General features: G+C 38.3%; 1 protein-coding gene across 1 annotated transcript; it reads right to left on the bottom strand.

Moving 5' to 3' along the window:
- Positions 1-1,122: 1,122 nt before the first annotated feature.
- Positions 1,123-15,741, bottom strand: LOC129941504 (E3 ubiquitin-protein transferase MAEA). The gene is made up of 7 exons (XM_056050173.1): positions 15,025-15,741; positions 14,808-14,913; positions 2,177-2,452; positions 1,992-2,116; positions 1,787-1,929; positions 1,650-1,722; positions 1,123-1,583 (listed from the first exon to the last, which is right to left on the bottom strand). Exons 1-7 carry the CDS (start codon positions 15,385-15,387, stop codon positions 1,485-1,487), a joined length of 1,185 nt encoding a protein of 394 aa, XP_055906148.1. The 5' UTR covers positions 15,388-15,741; the 3' UTR covers positions 1,123-1,484.
- Between the last annotated feature and the right edge of the window lie 259 nt (positions 15,742-16,000).

Genomic DNA, 16,000 nt, shown 5'->3' with positions numbered 1-16,000 from the left:
TTGAATTAATTTGTTTAAATACTTTCTATACAAAATTCTGTATATCTTGTAGAAGAACTTGAATAAATATTTTTTCATAGAATTAAATGCTAGTAACAAAATTAATTTTCTAATTACTTTTAGTATGAACCTTTCGCCTATAAGCTAACAACTTCTGTTTATGATTTAATCATTATTCAAAAAATTTACAAGACTGAAATTGAACATAAATATAATGGGCCTGTGACATAAGACCGTCAAAACATTATATGCGAGCTCATACTCAAGACGAGATTTTAAAAATGTCTGTGGGATATTTGACTCCTACAATTTGTCTGGCTGTTTGCAAAGTGTGTTGAAATAGTTTCCAAAATATCATGTATAAAAAAAAGACTACTCTAAGAAAACTTACCTCATTTTTCGCAAACTTTAAAGTGCCTGGAAATTACCGCCGACGAAAACTGTCTGGAAATATTGATTATAAATTTATAATGAAATTGTGTAAAATATATAAAAAAAAATTATCTCTTAGACTTTAAGAAAAGAAAGAAATTTTTTTATTTACCTTTAGTACCTGGTATAAGTAAATTGGCCGCCGGCCCAAGCTAGCAGGTATGTATGTATACCTTAAAGGCTTACACTAATACTATTCTGTACGACACATTTTGTTACACAGAAAATTAGTAACGTCTGGCGGTCCTGGGCTCTTGGACTACAAGTGTCAAATCACTGGAATATAGGAAGAAAAGTCAAACCAAATCACTGGAATATTGGAAGAACTGTTTTAGCTTCGCCGCGAATTCGTTAATAATGAAATACGACGCTAGTCGAATTTGAAAGGTCGATTTGAAAACGATCAGCCGAGAATCTCATAATCAGGCCCCAGGTGGAAAGAGCGCCATGATGGAGTACTCAAATTTTCTATAGACCTTGCCGTACGTGTGTAAACAATTTCGCAGTATCGTGTCCCAAAACAGCTTATAGGGCTCTTTCAAGTGTAATAAAAAAAACACAGAATTCATTGCGTCAATATTATGATATCTCTAACCCATGCGCTCAATCTTATTGACATTACATACTTTTCTTCTTAGGAACCCAAAATCTTATACAATAAAATAATAAAGTGAAAGAAGAAAATAATAATTATGTCTTTCAAATAATGTGTATTTTATTCATATCGGTAGTACTTCAAAGATATACATAGTTAGCAGCAATTCATGTTCTATGAATTATGATATACTTTTTTCTGTTATTTCTACATATTAATAAAAATATATTTTCTTATGAGTTTATAATATGATGTGGTTCAATAACGCAAATATTCGTTTTATGCATAACCAACAATTCATTTGTGGTTGGTTTGGTTTAATCTTAAACATATAAAAATATAATTATTTTAAGTAAATGTAAATAGTAAAACTTAATCAAACATAACGAATTCTAAAGAAAAAAATAAAAAAAGAAAAATATAAATTTTGAGGATTTATGTTCATCGAAAATGTTATTCACATGAAAAACACTTTTTCGATTTTCGGATTTGAGAATTTTGCCTTGGTTACGGGGCAAACAACTGTGCCATTTTCATCTGTTATCCTAGGAATGGCCTGGAATTTGCATAAGGAAAACATAGTTTAAAATTTATTTATAGATATTTATTCAATGAAATTTACCAATTGGCCATAGATTTGACCGTTTGGAAGCATCATTGGTTGATTGTGTTCATTTAATGGCAGTTCGGTTATCCTGTAATAATTTCACAATTGAAATTTAAATAAAATAAAATTTTGTGTATGTTAAAATAGCTAACCTGCAAAACAGTCGACTCTGTACACAGTGAGAAAATGGCAACGTCATGGCAATTTGGTTCAAGTCTTCCTGACACACAGGACAATTGAGGTTTTTGCAAGTCGGTGAGTAACACTGTGCTGTTTTAAGTGCCGAAAGACCAGCCTACAAAACGGAAACAAACAAATTAGGAAGACAAAAAAAATATAAAAAGATTAGATTATTACCTGAACAGCAACACTCAGAAGTGATTGTGTCGAAAGTTGGAACAATCTGTAATTTTCATTTCGGAAATTTAACACCAATGTATCCCAACGTCCCATATCGAAAAGGCCTTTGTATGGATCAATTTCTATGTAAGACAAATATTTAAAATAAAGCATAGAAAATCTTGTAAAAGATCTTTACTAACGGGTATCTGGTTGATAGGCGAGTAGTGCCATGCATTTGCAAATCTCATTCAATTGTGTCTTATCGAATGCTGGGAAATATTTACGTGCATGGCGGACAGCTTCTGTTCGATTATTGAATCGCACTAGCTCAACAAATTCCTGTACACGTAATTGAAATTCAATATTTGAATTGATTTTTCGAAGTTTCGATTTATTGTCATTGCACCAGAGTACACATTTTGCGGTACGATGATTAGCTAAATCTTCTTCAACTTCACGGGATGTCTGGAAAATGTCTGAGAAAGAAAAAACAACAATAATAATTAGTTGGGGTTTGAGTGTTTTTTTTTTTAATTAAATTTCCCTGGAAAGTTTTATTACAGGGAATTTATTTTGTTGAAATCACTAACCAACAAAGAACAATAGATGAATAAAACTGGAAGGCTTCGGTCAACAACTGGCAAAAATGGAGAAGCATGTTGAACGACACCCAGAACAGATCCCGGTTGTAATAGTAATGACAGAGTCATCAATCAAGCCGAGGAAGTAAGTAAGTTGTAAGAATAAATTTCATTAGTTTTCATTAATAATATAAATAACAAAAAATGTATGCATATAAAACGAAAACTGTTGTTCTTCCAAGGGTTCAACGTGACCTCAATACCACTTTCTAATTTTCTAATGTTTTAACAAAATCATCGACTTTCCGAAACTCAATCTTCTAAAAATAGTCGATTCATCTGCTTTAGAACCACCTTGGCTCATAGACTCCAATTCTTTTATAGTGAAACTTGTATCATATGGGAAAACTAGTACAACCAATGAAATATACCGCAAACTCTTCCTCAGCATTTCATCTGAGCTCTAGGCCAAAAACTGGAAATTTATATTCACGGACGGATCACGAAAATGGCAACATGATACGTGTTGGATTACTCCCACAAACAGCTTCCATTTTCACTGCAGAAGCCTTTGCCATTCTTACCACCATTCAAGAGGCTATAAAAATTGGCAAAAAACAAGTTATTTGTACAGACAGCCTCTCTACCATCAAAGCCATATTAAATACGAACAATAATACCGATCTTATCAACAATAACCGCTCCTTATTAATCAAATCAAACCAATACATAAAACTAATGTGGACTCCTGGCCACGTTGGCATCCGGGGGAATGAGCTGGCGGACGAAGCTGCCTTTTCAATCGTAATGAATTCTCCCTCAAACAAACTAAGAGAATTTCAAAGACGAATACGGTCAATACCGCAGGTTTAATATTTTGCCCACCGAGATGTCTATATTTGGTTTTGATGGGTTACCAGGGACGGACAAAGCATATGTACAAGATGTGCAAATGCACAGGGCGTAAAACTCTGGTGGCTCATTACCATAAGCAAGAAAATGTATTATTATTATTTATTAACAGTTAATTAATACTATTACATAGTAATACTTCGTTTCACGAGCCTAGCTGCGGAGACAATTGGCTCTTATTTTAGTTTTAATTTAAATTAAAATGTTAGCTTTTAAAAGAAAATCTGATTTTTTTCGATATTTGTAGAACAAGGGTTTTGGAGAATTTCATAAATACATTTATTTTTAAATACATTTTTGATTATGGGTTGCAATACGGGCAGTGGTCTATGGTGTGATTCAGGTCCAACCTGGTATTGCAATTTGTACAAAGTGGTGGCGGATTTTTTTTTTGAGGAGATGCTGATGAGAGGTTGATGTGTGTCTAAGCCGAAGTCGTACAAAATTAGAGATATTGTGTTTGGAAACCCTTGTTGGGTATACGGAGCAAGTTTATTAGGATTGAGTTTTTTGTTATGATGATGGTATAGGCTCCAGTCGTGGGTTATGATGGATTTTGACTCTTTTTGAATGATTTTTAGCAGATCTTGTTTGGTTTGGATACTAAAGCTATATACAGGAGCATTATTTGCTGAGTCACTGTCAGCGTATTCGTTGCCCTGGATTCCTACATGTCCAGGAGTCCACATTAACTTGATATTGTTTGGTGAGTTGGTATCTAATTTCTGATATGAGTTCAGTATTGTTGTAAGGGTTTTTTATGGCGTTAAGTACGAATATGCTATCAGAGCATGTAATGTGTTTTCCACGTTAATTAAAGGCAGTCTTAGTAGCTTGAAGTATGGCGAATGCTTCTGCAGGGAATACTGAAGCGAAAGCAATGGCACCATTTTCGAGTGACACCGCAAATGATGTTTTCAGTTTTCTTAGAACCATGGTTAAACATAAATTTCCATCAATCCGGTTTAAATTCGAGTGAGATGGTTGTGTAGAGTTGGCGGAGGATAATATTGCTGTTATTTACTTTTTTATAACTAGCTAGAGTTAATATTAGAGATTCCGGGTTGATGAACCATGGGGGAATACGCGGAGTAATTTGGCGCTTCTGTTTATTTGGTAGTTCAAACTTAGCTGCTTTTATAAGAATCGTAGAAATGGCGGATGTGATACTTTTTATAAGTTTATGATCTTTTTTGAAAACGACAGTTTCGAAAATAGTTCAGCAGTTATAATATCTCTTCGTTCCTCTATGCTTGGTAGTCCTGCTTCTGCTTATATATTTTGTATAGGTGTTGTTGGAAACGCGTTCATGTTTCTCCTTGCTGCGGCCGGCGCGGCGCGGCGTGTTAAGTTGGTTTTATTATATTTAAAATTGATTTTGGACAATGCCCATATATAAACAACCCATATTCAATCTTACTTAAAACTAACAATCTTATAGTGTTTGAAAGGGTATTTATATGTACGTTACATTTATTTGAAGCTAGATATCTTACAATATTAGTTCTCGCAGCTAGTGATTTCTTAAGATCTATACAGTGTTGTTTCCAAGAATACGTTTTGTTAAAGACTAAACCTAGAATACTTTAGTTACTAACATTTTGGATTTGTACATTGTTTATATTAAGATTAAGTTGTGCACAATTTTGTTTCCTGAAAATGTGGAGCAATTTATATTTTTGGATCGACAGTTTGCCCCCTGACGTTTTGACTATCTATACTGACCTTGTATAGGGGCTACCGTGATCAAGAAAATGTAATCTGATCTTGCGCAAACAAATATGTACTACTATTTGATTTGCCATTTTTGACCCATAAACATTCTGAAAATAATCTCAAAAAAACATCCACCACAACTGTCCTAAGTTATCTCTTGTGCACTAACTAACATCACTTTCATTCTTGCATTCGATGAAAATTTAACTCAAGATATCGCAAAACTAAAAATCCTACCTACCTAGTTTTCAAATATTTCACCCTGTTAGTACAAGAGAAAAAGAAAGGATAATTTTTTAATTATCTTCGAGAGTATGACAACACAAAATACTTATTTATATTGAAGAACCTTTCGTTACAATTCAATAAGTGCGTTTTTTTTGGAATTCCATATGAAATACAGTGAGAAATTGAAATAAGATCTGTCAGAATAATAATAAAAAAACACACAAATAGAAGAAAGTTTTGTAAAAATCAAAAGTTAAAATTAACTTAGCAAAAAAAACTTACTAAAACTAATTGAATGGACAATTTTCAAGAAGAAATTGTAAGAAAATTACTGGATTACAATGTGACGTTGAAGCGAGCTGGAAGATCGCCTTAATTCTTTATATACCTGAATCGAGTTGAAATGAGCTTGATTCGAATCGAATCCCTTTGGGTATCGGAGTCGAGTCAAAATTTGTAAAGAAAAACCTGTACGGAGGAGTTGCTTTTACAGATAATGCATTATGGTCTGTTTATTTGCATGTTTGTGTAAAAGAAATATAGTTTTGTTTTAATAAAATTACAAAAAAAAATTGACATGGATTAGGTAGTCTTATATGGTTCTGAACTAATCAGTTCTTCATTGTTTAACACGAATCAACTTCTACCTACGCGTCGTACTTGTCGAGTTGTAGAAGCTAAGTAAGGTCAATTATTCTCGGGGATTATTTCTCCAGAAGAGTCCTGAAACCAAAGGTCGCTCGCTCCTCCCCTTCCAATCCTTACGCCCTCCTACATCGGCTTTGTGCTATTATGCTGGCTGATGGCTCCATATTCCCTAACTGTATAGTATATCACTGTCTCGTCAATACCTTGTTTCCTTCTTGGGACGCTTATGTCTTAATTGCTGTTCGTTTCTCCTTTTTCCAAAACATATCCTTCCCTTCAAATTCCCAATTGGGCTGGATCTAAGGTGTTATACGACCCGTGCCGTGATCAGCCAGGCTGAGGAACCAATTTCTAAAAATAGCTAAGTCATTAACGGATTATCCGGATATTAGCTAGCCTTATCTGTGTAAGCTAATCTCGGCAAAGATGGACCTCCCCTTACTTCGCCTACTCGAGGGAATCAAATGGAAAATTTTAAACAAAAACATAAGCAGAAGCAATAACGTCAAACCGGTACCGATACTCCAGCTTCATCGGGCGGCAGTTCGTTGGCAACGTCGGCTGTAGTTGCACTTGTGCGAATAATCGGAGAAGGGATTGTGCCAAGTCACTGCCCATCTTCGTGTGCAGTACAGGTTGAATCTACACCGGGCGGCAGTTCGGCGGCAACGTCGGCTGTCGTTACTCCTGTGTTAAATACCGGAGAAGGGCTTGTGACAAGTCAATGGCCATCGTCTATTGCGGGACAGGATATATCACTGACGAAAGTTCGTGAATAATTATCCTTCCACTACTAAAGAGAGTAAACCTCTCCAGAATGCAGAATGCTCCTAGGAGCTCGTATAAACAACGGCGCTATGAGATGAGGATTCTGAAATCCCCTGGTTCAACATTTGGGGATGGAAGTAATCCCATCCTTAGCAAGAGGCATGAGTGGGCTAAATCCATTCTGGACAAAACTAGTCGCTACGACTCCACGTCAAAGCGAAAAATGTCTTTGCAGGAGTCCACTCCCGTCCCTAAAAAGCCCAAAGTGCAGAACACCAGCACTCCTAACATTGCTAAAGAACCTTTTACTAAACCTTTTAGTGATGTACTTAAGGAATCCAACAAAATCATAGTTGCGGTCATTGATAGGTGCAATATTGATGGCACGATTACTTCTGACCGTTGGCAGATGGTGAGACTGGGGCTCTCGGCTGGTTTCCTCAAAGTCATGCGAGATCTGGGTCCACCTTATGTAACAAGCGATGAGAGTTGGTATCAAGGTCATGTCAAACTCCTCTCTTGTAACGATCAGAGGTCGCGCGATCTTTATACGCCTGCCGTCGGCATGCTGGGCGAAGTTTGGCCAGGCGCAAAACTCGAGGTAGTTGCAAAGGAAAATATTCCATGCAGGCCGAGAGCTCGCGCTTGGATCCCTAAAGAACCCTCATGTCCTGATGACATACGTGAGATGATTAAGACCAGCAACCCGGAGCTCCCTTGTCACGACTGGAAGATCGCCAAACTGGAGGAGCCAAAGGGTCTTTATCAAAGTGCGATTATCGTAATCAATAAAGACTCTGTGGCTTCTCTGGCGCGAGTTTAGGGAGTGATAAGATACGGTTTCGAGACAGTTACGCTATGTATCTATAAAAAAGATGAGGTAGACGCTTCATGTGAGCCTCCACAACCCTTTTTTGAAAGCTGCTAGTGCTACTATCACCTTACCTTCCTTGGATGTGGATGTTGATGTACCTGGGCCCTCTTCTGTCGCAGGACGTAGGGGGTCCCAATGCTATCATCACCTTCCCATCCTTGGATTTGGATGAGAATGTGGCGGGGCAATCTTCTGTCGCAGCACAGTCTTTTTCTGAAAACGTCAAAAGTTTATCCCTAATGAAGACCGATGACTCAAACGACAAAGCTCTCCCCAGTGAGGAAGAACATGATCTATTAGGTTCCTCTTCGTCTGATCTGGATGAGCAGGATTTCATAGTGGTGGGGGAGGTCTGTCATCCTCCAAAACGCAGTCAATATGCTCACTAGATGGGCTGATCACTGCGGAATTAGTATTAATCCTCAAAAAAAGTCCTCGTCCACGGAAATGCAAGACCCCAGTGTACCTCGTTGAATAAAAGGTGCACCACTAATTTTTACCAATGAAACCAAATATCTTGGTCTGATATTAGACAAAAAATTAAGTTGGAAACCTAATATTCAGGAAAGAGTTAAAAAAGCTACAGTAGCTCTTTTCCTTTGCAAGAAAGCCATAGGTAGTAAATGGGGTTTTCAACCTCGCATTACCTATTACCTATTGGCTATACACATCGGTCATCCGACCAATAATTATGTACGGGGTTACAGTATGGTGGACTGAATTAGAGGAAGTCACATACTGCGACAAACTCAGCAGAGTCCAACGCACTGACTCTATATAAGCGGGGCATTAAGAACCACACCCTCAGCAGCCTCTCTTCCATCTGACACCCCTCGAAATATTCAGCAAACAAGTGGCAACAAGAACAGCTATAAGACTCAACACCTCATCGCAATGGACCAACAACAATGTGGGGCACTCCTTCATTTTGTACCTCTTTGGTTCTATACCAAAGTACATAGACTACACTATTCCAAAAACCAATTTGGAAAAAACTTCCAGGTATCCATTCCATCCAGAGATGAATGGGAAGACAAAAAACTCCTGGATGACAAATGCATCCATTTTTATACAGATGGATCCAAGACAAATGAGGGAGTTGGCAGTGGTGTGTACTCAGAAAAGCTTAATCTAAGCATCTCATTCCACCTCCCTAATCATTGTGGCGTCTTCCAAGCGGAAATTTTAGCGATCAAAGAGGTTCTCTCCTAACTAAGAGAAAACTTGATATCAACTCCTGATATCCGTATCTTTTCTGACAGTCAAGCTGCTATCAAATTTTCTTGACGGTGTCTCAACCAAATCTATAACGGTCCTCGATTTTCGATCGTCTTTTATGGAGATGGCGCAGCAATTTAATATTCACCTCTGTTGGGTGCCGGGCCACAGAGATATCACAGGAAATTGAAGAGCAAATGAACTCGCTAAAAATGGAACCGTCATATCCATTTCACCGGAGAAGATAGATATACCGATAGCCACATGTAAACTTCTGCTAAAAGAAACAGCTTTCGCGATAGCAAACTCTGGTTGGTACAATTTACCAACATGCGCAGCCACAAAACTCAAATGGCCTTCACTGGAGCCAAAGCGCTCTAAAGACTTGTTATCTCAAAGCAGACTTCATATTAGCTCCCTAATAGATGTCGGGACACTGCTTTATATGCAGACACGCAATACGACTTGGTGTAGCCTCAAATGACTTCTACGAGTGCTGTATGGACGAGGAAACAATATTTCACCTCCTCTGCACTTGCCCTGCTCTTTCACTGAGACACAAACTTCATCTGGGAGAATACTCTTTTGATAATCCCAGTGAAGGGATATCAAATATCTCCTTAGATTTTTAAAAAGCTCAAAATGGTTCGACTAGTGGGAAGTAATTCTCTAGATTCATGTGGTATCACAATGCGCCTTTTCTTTTGGCCTAAGTGTGTGGATTATGAATCCGCATTCACTTTAACCTAACCTAACCTAAGACCCTCATCATCCCCGTCTTGTTATACGGTGCAGAAGCATGGACTATTAAAAAAGCTGATGAAAGCACCTTTGGTCGTTTCGAGAGAAAAATTCTTCTTCTGGAGGAGAAGATGAAACTACGAGATATACGGGCTGTACAGCCACGTAGACTTAGCCAGAAGGGTAAAAGTTCAACGACTAAGATTGCTGAGTCACGTAAAGCATATGAAAACCAATGCTCCCGAGCCCCCAGTCTTCGAATCCACACCCACGGTTAAGGAAAATATTAAAATACGAGTATATTGCTTGAATTGTAGCCATATCCCATTGTTGATGACACACTTTTCTTTTTATCACAAAACAAAAGAGACCATTAATTCCTTTTTTGATATGATTGATTGTGTGACATTTTCTTCATTCAAAGTTATAAATAAACTTGAGGATTTTTGTTTCCTTTTCTTTTCTTTTCCTTCGATTTTATATATCTTCAATAGAAGTTGTTGTCATTCGCAACTCAAGATTTTTAACAACAAATTAAGTTTGTCAAATTTAGATATTTTCTCAACTTCCAAGTAATTCGAGGGTTCACTATTTACCTTTAAATTTTCTATCAAATTTTGTTTTTGTTCGTATTCAAAAAAAGATATGACCCAAAGTAATTATTTTGGGAGAAATTCTAATCAAGCAAATAACTGGGAAATTAAAAAATGGCCCGAACTTGTTTACACATTTCGACTTTCAATGTTCACCACATTCATTGTGCTTCATCATGCTTGTAATTAAAATAGGAATGTGTTTGTGTTTGATAATAATAAGACGCACTTTCATCCAAGCGACCACAATAGATTTAATTTTTGGTTCTAAAAACTTAGGAAAATCAATTTCCACATAGTGAAAACTGAGTTGAAATTTACGCAAGTGAAGAAAAACAATCCTCAACTTGACTTTCAGCTTTAAGTTTGATATCAACTCTAGGAATATTTTGAAAATGGGACTAAATTGTTTGAAAAAACCTCAATTTTGCTTTCGACGCTAATGGACCAAAGCAGCCTTTGTGACCAAAGCAGCATTTGACGACATCAAGGACTTTCTTCGTGACCGGAAAATTGAGTTTAACTCATTTACTCCCCATGATGAAAGAAAGAACCTGGTGTTACTCAAGGGCATTCACAGCTCCTTCGAAGCCATCGAAGTTGAGGAGGAACTGAGGGTCGAAGGTCTCCCGGCTATCAAAGTTTCAATATACAAATCAAGGAAGCTGCATGGTAAAACCTACAATAAGGACTGCTGAATAAGGACTGCAATATCACCGAGGTCTACTTAAAGACTTAAGTGATGAACCAGACAGTACTGTGGGAACGACTTCAATCTAATGACATAGTTCAATGCCTTAAATGCCAGCGGTTTGGACACAAATGCCACTAATTGCGGACGCGAATACGTCTGCGTAAAGTGCAAGGATAAACATGAACCTGGCCAATGCAAGCGGACCAAAAAGCACAGGGACTTATGTTTGGTGTGCTAACTGCCAGAAGACGGGTCCTCAAGCTAGCTAAACGGCAAAAAACAAGCTTGAGGCGGAAAAGAAGGCCCAGCGGCTGTTCGCTGCCCGATCAGCATGCATAACGACTCGTCCAAACGTTAGCTACGCTAATGTGGCGAAGGGTCCAACCACACACCCAAACATTAGCTACGCTAATGTGGCAAAGAGTCCAGCAGCGACTTTATTATTTATTATTTATTCCAAACAAAACGAAACCCACTCAATCGATGAACCTTAACAACGAAGTTCAACTTATTTTTGGCAACAATCTGCTCACCATCATGGAGAAAGCCAAAAGCACTGTCCCAGCGAACTACACCAATCTGAGTGAAGTAGAAAAGACCGCGGCTTTGGCCACTTTCAGCTTGTAGATATGCAATTGAAGAAGCTCCACATCCTGACGTATAATTTGAATTCATTGTACAGCTTGGAAAGAAGGGCATAATTCAACATATTTATGAAGAACAACAAGCCGGATATCGCTCTCATCAGTGAAACCAACGTAGCCCGCAGAAAAAACATCGATGTCATCGGATACACGACCTTCCGACAGGATAAATCCCAGAGTCGTAGAGGAACAGCAATCTTCGTGAGGGACAATATATCCTACAGAACCAGCGAAGTTATCATCCCAAAGCTTTATAGCAGCGAAGCCACTGCAGTGAGAATAGAGTTAGGACAAGGTGAGTCCCTCACAATAATAAGCATTTATTTCAAGTGCGGCTCCACCAACGAAAACATCGGAAACGCTTTGAGAATCTTCAACAATGTTCTGAAGCGTACTACCTACGGACTCATTGGAGGCGACTTCAACGCACGTCACCATCAATGGCAAGAAACAACTATCAGTATCGAAGGGAAAGCTATAGTGGACTGGTTGGACGATCATGTTGATGAACATTCTTTGGTGATAGTGTCGCAGCCAAAGCCAACATTCCCTAGAACTCCATCAACTCTTGATTTCTTTCTGTCAAGTTCAAATTTTATTTTTGTCATTCCAGACATCTGCAACTTTACGTGATCAACTGTCCCAAGCGATTCGGACTACGAAGCAGTACTCCTGTCCATAAAACTCAGCCAACTAGCCATTTTAGCAGCGACACCTCAAGCGGACTTCATCGACTACAAGAGACTACATTTCGAGAGATTGCAATTGGACATCGAGGAAACCTGGTGCTTCCAACAGCGAACCGAAACCTCCAGGACAACGAAATTGATGAGGCTGTCGAGTCCATGGAATCAACCATTACAAATGCACTTGATGCCCAAAAAATCCACAGGACAACGAAGGACAGATACCAACACCTCCCGGAATATTTTGAAAACCTATACTCCCACCGACAAAGGCTGAGAAAGCGCCTCCAGAGGATGCATCAGAAGGAACTCAACTGGCTGAACCCTGAATACCGGACGGTCAAGAACAAACTGGAATGTGTGAACATCATGTTCCGAAACTCCATCCGACACCACAATGACATCTTCTTCAAAAAGAGATTGAGGGAGATAAAACCGGGACCAAATGCCTTCAAGGAAATCAACCGCCTCATTGTCATGATGAGCAACAACATCGACGAATGACAAAGTGGAAGCTTTTGCCAAACACTTTGAAAAGAGTTTCACTCCAAAACCATCAACGGACCAAGCCTTCCTGAACAAAGTAGAAACCACCATCCAGTTGACTCAACAAAAAAACATTGAAGTTCAATCTGACGACAACTGCAAAGCCGATGAACTACCAAATACCCATAAATTCTGTAATCCTGAGGAGATAGCTCAGATCATTAACAACTTGGAGCCGAAGAAGTCAACTGGAATGGACGGGATTTCCAACTATATCCTGAAAAGACTTCAAGTTTTTTTGATAATCTTGACTATTATCATAAATAACTGCATCAACAACGGCTACTTTCCAAAAAAGTGGAGACAGCCAAAGTAGTGGCAATCCCGAAGAAAGGCAGTACCAATATGATCTCCAACTACAGGCCTGTCTCACTCCTCAACAACATCAGCAAAATTCTGGAAGAAGTCATTTTAAGGAGACTGAAGAAATTCTGCAACGAGCATAGCATCATCCCCGACATGCAGTTTGGATTTCGACAAGCTCACTCAACGATCCATCCACTTCTAAAGTTTCAGTCCGACGTCACCGCTGCTCTCAATAGCTACCGAGCAGTTTTATGCTTTCTGGATGTCGAGAAAGCTTTTGACAGCGTATGGATGAGGGCCTCAATTTTTAATATCCCACAGCCAATCATACAAATTTTATTTCTTTTCTTTCTTTTAGAAACTTCTTCGTAGAAATAGATAGTTGCAAGTCAACGATTAGAGACGTAATGGCTGGAGTCGCCCAAGGATCGGAATTTGGACCGTTCCTACACAGCCTGATGACAACGGATTGTGAGATGCGGATAACTCATTCACCTATTCGTCCTCCATGTTTCCTACAAACGCAGCCCGAAGAGTAGAAGCACACATAAGCAGACTTTACGAGCATTACCAGAAGTGGAGAATAAGGATAAATACCTCCAAAATGGAACTGGTATGGTTCCGGAGACCCGTCACCAACAACAGACGCTGTGGCCCGAAACCTTGTTCTGACGTTCCCGGATGGATCAAAGATTAAAGCCAAGAAGAATGCCAAATACCTGGGAATACACTTCAATGAGCTGCTGCTCTTCAACCCACACTCTAAGGCTGTGATAATAAAAGCCAACATCGCACTCCATCCTCTCTTGAAGAAGAAAACTGGATTAAGTAAACCAACTAAACTGTTGATATACAAACAACTGCTAAGAACGGTTATCACCTACAGTTTTCCGATATGGTTCACCATTTCAAAAACTGCAATGGAAAAACTTTAAGTTTTCGAGAGTCAATTCGACCGTCAACGACAGAAGCACTATAGTAATCGTAGAGTCTATGAAGAAGCTGAAATCAAGCCACTAAAACAGTTGCTTGCACTGGCAGCAAGGAAGATAATCACCAAAGTCGCCAGCCACCCTAACCAATTAATGAGAAGGATGATCAATCAGGAACGACACTCGGACCCGAAATACCTTTGTGGTATGGATATCTTGGACAAACTCCCCACTGACGACGACATCTCCTTTTATGCTGGCCTGGAGTCAGCATACTACCGCGACTGAACGCCGCCGCCACACCCAACCAACTTCCATCAGGACAACCGGGACTGAACAACCCGAGATGAACCTCGCCAACGACATTCTTTTTTTAGCCATCGACTTCATGTTAATTTTTGTAATTTAATGTTTAAATTTAAGTTATTGTTAAATATGATTTATGTTAGAATTAAGCCAAATGTAATTATTGATGGTTCAACAAATTAAAATATAAACAAAAATTTCCACGCTGATTCCCTTTCTTTACAAATTGAATTTGCGATATGAAATAATTTTAAAATTTGTTTTTAATTATTTACCTATCGCAAGATGAAATTAACACTTAGGTTCTTAAAAATCTATTACTTCAAAACTTCACACAATGGAAATTTGACCTCTAATTTACTATTTCTCATTCCGAGGTTGAATAATTAATTTTACTGGACGAAAATAATATACAGGCTACTAAAAACGCTTCCTTACCTAAGTTAGTTAAATGCCTTATGTCACTGCGATCAGCTAACTTCTCCGCAGTCTCATAGTATCCCATTCGCAAAAGATGTTCAATAACCATTCGATCCATACGAATCTATATAAAGTACAAATTAAAACAGAATCAATCAATGATACCCTCCTCATGCTCCTTCCAAAGTCTACTGTTCTAAGGTATTATTATAATTCAATCAACTCATTTTATTACCCTTTTCCATTGATCCACAGATGCCTGCCAAATTTCATAGCTTGTCTTCATTTCGGGCGACGCATTGGCCTTCAAATGCTCCAGCTTTCTTTTACAAACATAACTGGCAGCCAATTCATCAGAAATACTCTCGTCAGCTTTTCGTTTTAATACCTGCAGGCGTTCTACAACTCCACCAACAAGTTTGCTTATCTCAGCAATTGTTGGATTTGGACCCTTCATCGCTTTCTCAACCTCCTTGGTGGCACTGAAGGTCTGGTCGACTTCTCGATCGAGTGTTTTTTGGGCAACACGAAATTTCTTATTCAGCACCTCGTAAGGCACTTTGAGCGTAGCATGTTCCATTGATTTTATTTCCGACATTTTCTTCGTTATTCGTTTCTTTTTGCAGCAACAGCAACACACTATCCTATCCACTACACTCCCTTTCTTTTGGAAAATTCTTTGATTTACAGCTAGTTTTTGTTTTAAGATCTTTTGTTTTCGAAGTCTTTGTTATTCTTGAAGGAATCCAATGTTTTCATTGGGATTTCATAACTCACAAATATTATTTATGAGGTAATTAATGCTTATTTCAAACTTCAAAGATTTTTTATATATTTTTCTAAGTTGGACAGCTGATTTTCTGCGTCGCTACGACTGATTTATTATTACAAATAAAAATGAAGTGCGTTTTTTCTGAAGCTGTTGTTGGCTGTTGCTCTTGAATGGACTTCTATTGGGTTGAGATTTGGATTGGATTGGAATATTTGCTGGGCAGGATTACCATCTTCTTTTTTCAAAATTCCTGGCAACAATTTCAATATGACAGTGACAGTTCTGTCCAAATGTTGTGTTTTATATGAAAAAGCAAAACTTTAAGAATTAATTTAAAATATAAATAAAAGTTCCCTCACTTTAAAATGTTCATATTGGGCAGTTTCAGGCGACTTAAGTGACTTGAAGGTAAGGCAGGCAAGTTTCTAGCATCTGATTG

This window comes from Eupeodes corollae, chromosome 1 (assembly GCF_945859685.1).
Source record: "Eupeodes corollae chromosome 1, idEupCoro1.1, whole genome shotgun sequence".
Taxonomy (NCBI): Eukaryota; Metazoa; Arthropoda; class Insecta; order Diptera; family Syrphidae; genus Eupeodes; species Eupeodes corollae.
The sequence above is the reverse complement of the archived record's forward strand: the minus strand, read 5'-3'. Positions and strand labels throughout refer to the sequence as shown.